The 12200-nt window shown below is 47.0% G+C and overlaps 1 protein-coding gene across 1 annotated transcript in view; it reads right to left on the bottom strand.

The window, feature by feature from the left end:
* The window catches only part of NFATC2 (nuclear factor of activated T-cells, cytoplasmic, calcineurin-dependent 2), a 98646-nt gene that overhangs the window by 48089 nt on the left and 38357 nt on the right, over nt 1-12200 (bottom strand). Inside the window, exons 5-6 of the mRNA XM_009326754.1 lie at nt 10987-11159; nt 274-414 (exon numbers count right to left, since the gene is read on the bottom strand). Coding sequence (XP_009325029.1) covers nt 274-414; nt 10987-11159 — 314 coding nt within the window. The remainder of the gene's footprint in view (nt 1-273; nt 415-10986; nt 11160-12200) is intronic.

Raw genomic sequence — 12200 nt, forward strand, 5'->3', positions numbered from 1 at the left:
GCATCTATATTCTTGTGAACCTTCCCCATGACATTGCTTTGATTTACTCTTTAACAGTGCCTGAAAGGCCATTAATGCAAATATTTGCTTAGGTTAATTTTACACACACGGTTAAGTCAAGCGATTTGGTTTTACTTACATGAACTTGAATGGGATTACTCACTTGAGTAGAGTTACTCATAAGCACAAATCTTAGGATGAGACCATAAGACACAACAGCACTACAGATTTGCCTTATCCCATTAGGGACAGTTAGAAAAAAAACTGCCTTACCTGATGTTTTCTCTGTGAACACCACCTTGGACTCTGCTGTGAAATTTTGTCCAGTCAGGATCATCTGTTGTCCTCCATAAACGAGGCAGCTATCAATATCTTGTCTTTCAACCATTGGAAGTTCATGAGCAGACCTTTGGGCTGTGGACAAATTGCAGACATGAATGAAACCAACTCTGTTTTACCAGGACTTTCCAAATCTTCCCAGAACTATCCACAGATCGATCTTGTCATCGTTACCATCCATTGACTGCCAAAGCAGCTTCTCCAGGGTGCTAAATTTAGGTTTGAGAGGGAAAAATAAACTTACTCAAGGCATTTTATTTGGAAACATTCAGGAGCTGGCTGCAGCGTTTCAGCTGTGCTGGCCTTACTCCTTGTCCTTGAGAAAGGACAGCTGGGATGAATGAGCTGGAACTTGCCCATCTCTGTTTCCAAATAAATGGCCAAATTTTCAAGTGCAGGCACACTACAGTCCTGGAGCCCAAAAATTCCACCTGCAGAGAGGATTCCACTGAATAACACTGAATTCCTTCAGAAAAAAAAATAAAAATAAACCTCTTCTACAAAAGCCCACCGCCTCCTACAGAAAAGGGACTATGCCGGGCCTGGAACAGTCCATTTGCCAACAAAAGCACTGTCTCCATGTGCAGGCACCGAGACTTGTGCACGCAACACGAGGGGCAATCACGAAGCCGCCTTCGCGTCGGCAAGCAGGAGGGGTCACACCGGGACTCTGCTGCAGCCTGGGCTTTTTGCAAGCATGCTTTGCAGCGGCCTGAACGTCTGAGAAGCAGGGCCCTGTGTTGCAGACTGAGTTTGCTTATAAAAGCCAAGGAAGGAAAAGGTAGGGTGGAATCCACATGGGCATGTACGTGACCAAGGATTTCTAAGGCCTTTACTGTTCTTGGCCACGAGCTTGGAGCGTGACTTTGGCAAGTTATTCTCTCTTTTCCCAGCCAGAAAACCAGGGTAGCACCATCTCTCCACCTGCTTTCCTCTCATCCCATTAAAACAGCCATTTGCATGGTCAGAAAAGCTTCAGAGAATCCTGGTCACCATCCCTGCAAGCCCATTCCAACTGTTTGCTAACAAGCAGCAGAAGCCGAAGAAAGTAAAGATGCGAGAATTGTCTCCTACACCGCAGACAGCTGGAAACTATCATTAGCTTGAAACTATCATGATCTTCCCTGTGACCAGACCAGGTGGGCAGCAGTTTGGATCTCGTGAACTGCGAGTTCATGACCTGCACTCAAACTCCTCCAGATTCATCCACCCCAACTGGAAAGGCCTCTAGAGGATGCCTCTCATCTATTTAACAGCTGCCTTGGCTGGATTTTAACTTTCTCTGACAAAGAGCCTGCTCCCAAGAGACCCTGAGCACTTGTGTCTTCCCTTCACTGAACACCGTTGGCTGCTGAGCCAAAAATAAGGAAGTGTTATCCTGTGTGTTCAGCGCTGGGTCTCTACTCGCACACAGGCAAGGCTGTGCTTTCTGCGACCTGGTCCCAGCACACTTTTACTGCTGTGCAACCTTCAGAAAGCCGAAAACCCAGGAGCTCTTGGCTGCAGTGAGAGCTGTACAAATTCTCTCACCACATGAAGAAAATGCTAGAATATTTGGTGGGAAAGCGGAAGCGTTAAACCTTTCAGACAGGTGTCTGTAGAAGAGGGGCGCAACTTTTCTAGCAAGGACAAACTCAGCTGAACCCTTTCTGCCAGTCATGACACAGAGTTTTTGCTCTGGTTAAAAATATTGATCATTCAATATTTATAACTTTCTTGTGCCATTTGAGAGGCATTTTAAAAAAATCTATTTAAAACAACCTTATGACTCATTGTTCCCTTCAACTATACAACAACAGCTGGGCTAACATACTGCCAATTAAGAATATATATTCAGATTATTTTCACAGAAGCTACTAATTTCTTTCACATGGCCGTATGATTAATTCCTTTCCCTAAATACTCAAATTTTTGATGAGTTCATAATTGGATTTATCACAAAGACAGATTTGTAACCTCAAAGGCTTAAGAGTAAATAGCAATCATCAAAAACATGTCTACAATAGTCAAGAGATAATGTATTTAGGCTTTGCCCTGGACACTGTTTATTCCTATTCAATCCCCAAATTTCACTCCCAAAGCATCCCAAATCATCAAAATTCCAGATTAACCTACGTCTCCTACAGATTTCAGTGTGTTAGTATAGAGCTTTGTACCTGACATCCCACAGTTTAGTGGTTCTCAAGGCTTTTTCAGGACGAGGAAGGACAAATTTTAGCCTGGAAATAACCGTCTGACTCATCTTAATTACATTTGGATCTCGGCAAGTTGGAAATCGCTGCTGAAGACCAAGTCTCTGTCCAACTTCCATAGAGCGCAGTGTTTGTGTACGCCGCGACCTACCAGGGAGCCGGGGAGGACAGCCGGTTCACCAGGAATGTGCATCCCGGCTCTTAGGAAACGCCAAAAACTCTTTTGCCATCCTCAGCTGAGCTGGGGTGGCCTCAGCAGTGCTGGCTGGAAGCCTGTGATGGGCAGAGATGTTCTGCAGGTACCCCGATGCAGGTCCATGCTGCCACAGCCCCACAGCCAGCAGCAGCCAGGCTGATGCAGAGCTATGTTCTGGCATGGCTACAGCACAAGCAAGCTACGAGCACCTCCAAAACAGCTTTTGCCCTGACCCAGACTTGATCACGCCTGTAGGTGTACAAAACCCACATGTGCTTTATATGTGCAGCAGAATAATACCATCTGGAAGCGTTTCAGCTGAGTTTCTCAATGCAGATATCGTGCTAAAGGGAAAGGTGGAGGAATACAAGTACCTACTGAGCGCCGGGTTTCCTCTGCCCCATTTTGCCTGCACTCTTCTCCTCCCACTATGTGGTTTCCAAACCCTTTTCTAAAAAAAACAACTTTTCATTTTCCAATGAAAATCTTTTTTTTTACCCAGGCCTGTAAGAAGGTTTTATCCCACTCCCCATTTCCACCAGTAACGAGGCTCAAGGTTCAGTGTGGAGCTGCCTCAATAGGATTACTTTTTTTTCCTCTGCAAGAAATATTAATTGCCAATAAATCCCCTTCCTCTAAGGCTCATGATGGGTGGACTGCATGCAATAATTTCACACTATTCCTTTTCTTCCCCCAGGGGTTGGCACTTCATAAAGTGACCTACAGCTACTGGAGTTTATGAGCTTTGAATAAACAAAACTCTGTTGATTTAACCAGTTGGGGTGTTTACTTTCAATAGCAACAGTTACTGACATAAGGCAGCAAAGCAAATGCTACAGAAATACTCACACTTGGCCTGAAGCAGTGTGTCAACCTATTAACAGGGGACGTTATTTTTCTATTTTATTTGACTGTCTGCAAATCAAGATGTCATGGATGCATGGTGCCAAGAAATACAATGCACACAGCGACACAAGAGAGAAAGGGAGCTGCTGTCTCGGAGCGCTGCACCACCTCCAGTGAGCCTCAGCCTGGGAGGGAAGCAGCCCCTCTGCTGCCTCCCCTGCCCGCGCCGCTCGGCAGGCCTGCTGCTGCCCACAGCCCACCCAGGCTCATGTGCACCCGCTGCAGGGGCACAGGGCGCTTCTCGGGGGGGTGAGCCTTTATCCCCTTCCCTATGCCAGCAGGTGGAGGAAAGGGGCCGGCAGGCTGAGTGCTTCACAGGGGATGCACAAGCCTGGAGGCTGACTGAAAGGAAGTGTACCAAGGCAGGGCGAAGGTGTTTCTTTCTTCCTCACCTGCCCGCAGCATCCATAACTGTTCCTTTTTCAGCAGAGAGGCTATTTGGTTTCTAGGGGAAAAAAGGGATATTTTGAGACAACTGATTACCTGGATAAGTCTGTTGCAGCTCCAAATCTCCCCCAGGAGAGTGCTGCCCATTGCTGCTAGCAGGTTCCAAGTGACAACCTCAGTTGTATTCCCTAACGTGCTCCTTAGGTGATCCCAGCTCCACCTGAGAGCCCCTTTCCCTCCACGTCTCCCAGCTCTCCCCATCAGTGCTCCTCCTGCACGTATCTCCCGGGATGAGCAGTTCTAGCCCAGCCTGAGCATCGTGTTTCCTTCCACCGGCTTGGAAGCCTTCCAAGCACTGCCTTGTCTTGCCCAAAAGCTGACTAGTTTTATGAGGAGTCTTAACTGAAGCTAAATGTCTCTTAACAGCCTCTGGAGAGGAACCGTCTCTGCAATCCCTCTCCCTGCGTGTGCAATAAGAGTAAGGGCTGGATCAGGTAATGTAGGCAAAGCAAAAACACTAATGTGATCTGCCTCTCGCGAGGAACAGTCTTGTGAACTCTGCGCAGAGCAGCACGGGTCTGACCATCACTTCCAGAGCGAAGATACCCTACAGCCTCCGTGTATCAGCGTGCTATCTGAGTGCCACCTTCTGCAGAGAGGCTGGAGGCCTCCATGCAAACCTCTGCATAAACAGAGGCGAAAGAATAGCTGCTAGAGTGAAATCTGCTCCATGCCATCTTTCTGCTGCCTACACCACCAGATCCAGAACTTAGGTTTACCTGTTGTCCCTGTTACCAGTTCAGGAGAGATCTTGTCCTGGGCAATCACAAGGATTGAGGCTCACCTGCAGCTAGTATCATCTCTAATTATCTCTAACTGCCATCACAAGCCAAGTAAACCAAAAAATGTGGCTACTTAAAAGACGTGGGGTCACGACCTGCTCCCCCAGTGCAGCAGTCTCCCCAGGCCAAATGTCCGGGTCCCTCTTTGGACCGCCCCCCGTCCTTACCCTGCCCAGGGCAGCCCCAGCTCATCCCAGCTTGCTGGAAGCTTTCAAGCCGTGACTCACCACTCCTGACATGTCTTTTCAAACCCCCAAAGGCTCTTGGCTCCAGCCACTGATTTCTGTTGGATTTGAGAAGAGCAGATAGAGCTGGGTGTCTGATGCTAAAAAAAATCCCGAACCCTAGAAGCAACAGCAGAGGCGTAATTTGTTGTGGGATTAATTCTTCCACCTCAGTGCAAACCTTAATGAGCCAAAGTCAGTATCTTGTTCCTCCTGTGACACTGTGTTTATTTACAACGAGCTGCCTGCCTGAGGCAGGATTGATAGGAGCAGAGCTCCTGTGCGCAATGCTTATCCAACGCATTAATGTCCTGAGACTTTGATCTCATCCATCACACACTGAAGCACCCTGAGCCCTCTGGTGGGAGGAGAGGCAAAGGCTGGGGAGCTGCAGTATGGGAGCCAGGGGAGGACCAAGGACAGGAGACATCTCTAGCAGGCAGGTAGACATCAGTAAGGCACCCTAGAGAGCAGCAATCTTCTAATTGGAGGGATGGGATGAATTAGGAGTATGGGGCAGTGGAAGGCTTAAGTGAGAATCAAGTAAATAAAGCAAATTTCCAACCCTCATAATTAGATGGGAAACCTTCAGAATGTGATCCAAATGCTATGAAAAGAAGAACTCAGTATGAATGACAACAGTTTCCAATTTGTTGCCAGCAAGACTTAATCAGCAGTTTGTGCAGAGCCATCCAAGAAAAAAGCACCAAAATAGAGGGCTTTTCTCCACCTCCTTCCCTGCACATAATTCATTTTATGATGTCCTTGCGAAGCAGGGGTGACAAGCACTGATGGCAGCAGTGTCAGATAAGTATGATACTTTCTATGAACTGCAGCCAGCTCACCAAACCAGCGTGTGATTAATGACAGGAAAACCATGGCCTCGGTTCACTTCTCTGTCGATCATCTCTGCGGGTATGCACAGCATTTCCCTTTAATCCCTTGTGGAGGAGATCTGCTGAGCTTAATTTATGCTCAGAAATCCATGCTCTGCGTAATACACTGGGGCACTTGCTTTTACCAACAGCAGTATTGCAAAGACAAAAAGTAAACAGGAGTTTATCCTCATAGCAAGGCTTGCAGCCTGCAAAAAGGGCAGGCATTTTCCTTCTGTCTGACTCAGACTTTCCAGACTGAAATCTTTTGGTTGCACATTAAAAGTGGCAAATGTTGTCAGAATTAACTTTTAAATTCTGTGCTTTAGGAGAGAGAAAAATTTTACTTTAGAAAAAGCACCAGGTTTTATGTCAGCTGTTTTTATGGCAAACTATGTGACTGTCTTGAAGTTGAAATGAAACGTGTGAAAAATTCCTTTAATTCAACTGCTACTCTCGTAATAATCATAGTTACGGTTAAACTTGCAAATGGGTATCTCCCAGGTGCAAAGAGACGATTTGTTTCTGCTTTTTTATCTCAGTAAACTAAGACTCCTTCTTGCCTGCCATTGTATTCCAACCAGCACAGCTCCCGCCCAAGGAAAAGCGCTCGCTGGTTTGCCAAGACAACATTCTTTTACATGACTAGCTCTTTCCTCTGTAGTTATGAATGTGTCACATATCATAGGCTCAGATTGTCTAATATTATGGGAAAATCTACTAGAAGGAGAGAAAAATAAAGGAAACTTCCAGGGAAATTGATTAAAGGGAAATAAGATATTTGACCCAATTTAGTGGAACAAAATATGGTCAATAATAGAAACTATTTAAATTCCTCAGATGGACACACAGTTCTTTAGTAATAAGTTTTGTTTGTTTTGTTTTTTACCACCCCGGAATATCTATTATAAGCACAGGATTTTGGACTCCTCCTCTCGTGCGAAGTGTGATCGTTTGCATTTCAAGGGATTCATGAGCACAGCTTAGTATCAGCAAACATGGATTATATGAAACAAGAACTGTGAGACACTTTGGGATGGTTTAACCAGGATCCATTAGCATAAAAACTGTGACACAGTGTGGATGATACTCCTAAGCCTTACACTCACATCTCGCAGACGCTTGCATAAAGCCATTTTTGGTTGCTGACAGCATGGAGTAAAACAAGCTGCCTCGCAGGTGCTTATGTGGCTACTCTGAACTCCCTTCAATACTGCTCCTCCGCTCCATGGATGCTTCAGCTAAGGAGTAGAAACACAACTCCAGAGATCAATCAATCACCAAGAAATGAGTTTCAGCTCATAGTGGAAGGTAAATGAAAGCAAGTGAATAGAACTAATGTTACAGAAATTGTCTTAAAGGTTTGAAAATAACGATCAGGTCTGCAAATACCAAAGCCCTCCATGGGTGATTCACCAAGTGGCTTGTTGTTATTAGGGCTGTATTTGAAGGGACAAGTTAACTCAGTAACCCTTCATGCATGCGATTTCACCACCTTCTGTGATAGCAGCTCTGTGATAGCCCTGCCTGGCCCCGTGAGAGCTCACCTACACGAGCTGGTTTGTGCCTGTGCCTAAAGCACAGACCTGCACAAGCAGGACAGACGTTCGGGCATGCACAACTGCAGTACTAACGGCACCGAGGTGTGCAGAAGTGCGCAGGCAGGCAGCCGGGCCAGGCAGCACGCTGCTGCATGGACCCATCGGCTGTGGATCCCGGAGACATCTCACATAGCGCCTGTGGGGCTTGCTGCCATTTCATGGACTCAGCATGGAGAAACACCCAGGAGAAGGGATTTTTCTCACCTTTCCAGCACCACACCTACAAGACAGTGGCTTTTTATCCCTAAGTGATGGCCTGTTGCTACAATTCTCAGAGGGCTTTCAAATGCCTTTGCCTCCTCGGTGATTTCAGAACGAATCAACAGGCAACAGGAGAAAAAAGCTGCAAGCTGCTGAATGTGCAGGCTTGTCTGGATATGAGGTCCATTTTAAGGCATAACTGATCATTTAACAACATATCACCTCCTTGGTCCTCCCACACAGCTGCCTGGGGAGGAACTCGCTCCGGATGATGCTTTGAACCTGTGAAATCCCCTCCTAAAACCTGTCAAGTGCTGAATGTGACACAGATGAGGTGGAACCAAATCGCCCCGTGAAAAGCAGATACTTCACAGTTCTTGCTTCATTGCAGCTAATGATCTGCTGACACCGGTGGGAGTTTTTAGCCGGGATCGGCTTCTGCTGAGGAGAGCACTCAGATATTCTGTTGGTAGCAACAGTGCTCTCCAGGGAACCCCACTGGTAGGGAAACAGCCAGTTATCTTAAAGCTGCTACTTAATAAGGCTTTCCCGGAGGGATATTATTCACAGCTACCAGACAGGAGAGATCTTACAGGAGAGTCCCTGAGGATAAGGGTTCCCAGGTGGCCATGCCAAAAAAATGAAAAAGCAAACAAAGGGAAAAAAGAGAATCCCAGCAGCACACGAAGCTGGGACGTGGGACACAAGGAGAAAATGTCACGGAGCCCCAGCATGGCCCTTCTTGGCAGGTCACCTGAGCTTACATGAGACTACGAGCTCTGCAACATGTGCAGATAGTCTGGGAGAAACTGAGATTATCATCTCTAGTGTGATTTAGCCTGCATTACTAATGCTGGCTGAACCAACTAATGTTTTTAACCATCTTCCCAGAACTGGGCTGAGATCAGGAAGTGCTACTGAAATGCAAAAACATTGCTAAATATGCAACATACGTTCTAAATGGAAGAGGCTTATTACTCCAGATCACTTTATACTCTATTTCCATGAGTTCAGAAGAGCAGTCCTTAACATTATCTCTCCAAATTGCCAGTACATCCACTATTCCAAAAATAAAACTTTTTTCTTCCTTGGGGAACAAATATATTTTTTCTTGTAGGACCTTTGCTGTCTGCTATGCAGCCAACATTTTCGTATTTTAATTATAAAAAACATAAAAATAAGCCACTTATACTGGTATCTCCACTCTTGGCTTTTTTATGCCCCTAAGACTCATCAGAGCTAACACATCTCAGTATAAATGCCTAAACATCTTAAACAAGCCGTTGCAAATAGCAGTCATTGCACAGGCAAATTAGGTGTACACATACAATTCGGAAAAATGTGATCTTATTCTGTAAACCGTGACCAGATTTCTGCTTGAACACTCTTTGATGATGGGCACAAATACAACGTGCAATTGTGGAAGCGTCTTAGAAATGCCTGGCTAACTCATATTTGCTTTTCCTGTAGGAGAATTTGAATAAGTGGGGTGTGATCTGCGGGGCTCCCTGCACGACCCGGGGACCATCCACCCCCTGCTCTGGGCTCGTGCCCTTTTTCGGTACAGAGGATGTACGAGTTACACCTGGAGTTTCCCTACCCGAGTAGTTCCCCATTGCAGGCAGGAATGGGCTGTTTCCACTCAGAAAAGAAGTTGAAGGAGAAGCCAGGTGATCCTTTGCCGCAATTCCCTTCCTATCCACAGAAGCTGCAGTTTGCTGAATGTTTCCTTTAGCAAATGGGCCTTTGTTTCAGCAGGGACACGTTTGGGGTGGAGGCCACTATTGTTTCAGCCATCTGGTCCCATAAAGGATCATAACCGTTTCCTATGGAGAAAGGTGATGGCTACTCCCACTATTCTCCCTTCTCCATCGCAGTGCCAGGAGACTTCACTCAGCTGCTAAAATGCTCTGATAGTTGGTATCTTCTCATAAACATTGCCAAGAGATCACACGTACCCTTCATCCTCTCCTTGGCCTTGCCTTGTTTATTCATTTCTACTGTTTTTTAAAAAGCTGCCATCAATATTCACTAGCCACAATTTCTCTTGATTTCCCATCCAAAATCGGCTCCTCTCTTATTCTAAGCAGTTGTTATTTAAGTAAAGCCTGCATCTCAATAAAAAAACCTCACACATGAGAAACTCTTCAATGACTTTCTTCGCATGACTTATGGCAAGACAGGTTCTGCTAAAGGGGTGAGTCATTCAGCAAAGGGAGAGGAAAACTGTTCATTATATATTTGTGAAATCCCCAAACCGCTGAAGAGGCACCATTTACCAACAAAAAGCATCACAGGATGCACATGAACCAGCAAAGTGGGTGGAGCCCTTCCAGAAATGACTGCAACATGGGACGCACCTTGTCAGAGGCCTCTCTTTCTCAGGATCCAGCACGTTAAAATGAGTGGGAGGTGCAGTTTTCTCAGCTTACATGCTTGTAGGATTTGCCCCCCAAAAAATCAAAACTGCAAGTTTTCTTCTGTCCCTCAGGGGGAATACCAGAACAACCTGGGCTTTCCCTGCTTCAGCTGCAGCCTCCTGAGCTGCACGCCCCTTAGCATCGACATCTAGCAAAAACAATAACCAGGATGTACTCGAGCCTCAAAATCAAACCTGTTTTTCCATTTCAGTTGTGCTCCTGCCACGGCTCAGATCAGAGGACTGCAGTCACTCCTTCGGCAGGCGGGACTGGCCACAGTGCTAGGATTTGGCCCAGGTTTGAATTCAAAACCTCCAACCACCCGCCAGCTTGTGGATAACAAGTTCTGGTTGTGCCTCCACTCAAAATAAAACCACTCCCAGGAACGCAGGCAGCTTGCACACTCATGCACAAACAGGGAGAATGTATATACGCCCCTATACACACACCCACACTAGCTCCCTGCTCCCAGAAAGGACCTGCTAGCCAGAAAGATCCAGCAGCAACACACTAATAAAATTTGCAAAAGCCCAAAAGTCCCTTGCTGTCCTCACAAGCTCTAAGCACTGTGAAGAGCCACCTGCTGCCAAAGCTTGTTTCAGGAAAGGGAGTGCACATAGGTGAGAGCCGCAGGTCACTCAAACGGTGGCAGAGACCCAGGCAGCGCAGGAAGAACAGAGCACCTTGCATTTGCCTATCTGAGCACGTCGGGTTTTTTCCCCTCAGTGCTAACCTGGAGCAGAGGGACAAGACGATCGTTGTTGCAAAAGACGGAGAAGGAGAAAACCTCAGGGGGTACTTACAGCATTCGATAGGGTTCGATGCTGCTTGCAGAGAAATGATCCTGCCATTGGACTCGGGGATGTGCACACGGAAGACAAGCCGGACACGGGTGTTCTTCCTGCCGATGTCTGTCTCTCCCTTGCGCAGCTCGATGTCTGCATTTCTCAGCTTCAAAATCCCTGCGCAGTCAATGCTGCCAAACACACACGCCGTTTAGCTTAACATTTCTGCTGTCAAACAGCTTGGAAATAGGTGACAGGCAAGAGGATTAAGCTGTTTTGCTTTGATCTCCAGGTTAAGAGCAGCTCCAAATACTTGTTCTGCTTAGGATCTAGATATTGCCATTTCAGCAGTTACAGGGGAAGAAATCCCAGACACGCAGCAAGCGAGGGATGCTGCTGGACCCCTTCCTGAAGAGTCTGGGCTCAGTGGCACAGCGTGTCCCACGCACATCCCAACCGAGGGCAAGGTGTGGCCTTAACTCTGGGGACAGCCAAAGCGACTCTCCAAACATTATAACCCTGAGTCTTATTTCCCTCCTGTGCTAAGCACAAGAGTGCACACGGCAGTGCCCACCCTGGCCCCCCGGGGCAGGGAGAGTGAACCAGAACAAGAAGTCCACACTGGGGCAGGCAATAAGCCGAGCCTGTGCCAGAGCCCTCCGCGAGCTAGAGAGCATTAAAGCCTCCACCGCCAGCTCTCCAAACAGCTCAGTGCCCAGAGACTGCACAGCAGCTATTGCCTGCACGTGGGCAAATTAGTTCAGCTCCACGGGGCACCACAGCAGCTGAACCAGCTAATTGCATGCACAGTCCAGGCACGTTTTCCCCACAGTTTGTACGGGCAAGCATTGAATTCAACTCCAAAGCAGGACCCAAACTGCTCTCCCCTCCTTTTGGACAAGGTAGGTGCTTCTGCTAGAACTGGGCTCTCCAGCCCTGGCCCAGGTCACCATGTCATCCTCCAAAGCCCTGGGATGTTGTTCCCAGCCAAGGCAATAGCCTGGCAGTGCAGAAAACGGTTCTCTGCTCCCATTCACTGTGTCTCTGCACGAAGGGAGGATGTAGGGAGCAGGATGGGGCTGAACAGCAATGAAAGGATTAGGATTGCTTAAACCAGCATTGCAACTTAATATTGGTGTAAGTGCAGGTTAACTTCTTAAGAGTCCAGCGTAACCTAGCAAACATGCCTGTCTACATTAAGAGAATGTGCCAATTAATATTTACAAAATCTG

This window comes from Pygoscelis adeliae, unplaced genomic scaffold (genome assembly GCF_000699105.1).
Source record: "Pygoscelis adeliae isolate BGI_AS28 unplaced genomic scaffold, ASM69910v1 Scaffold286, whole genome shotgun sequence".
NCBI classification, from domain to species: Eukaryota; Metazoa; Chordata; class Aves; order Sphenisciformes; family Spheniscidae; genus Pygoscelis; species Pygoscelis adeliae.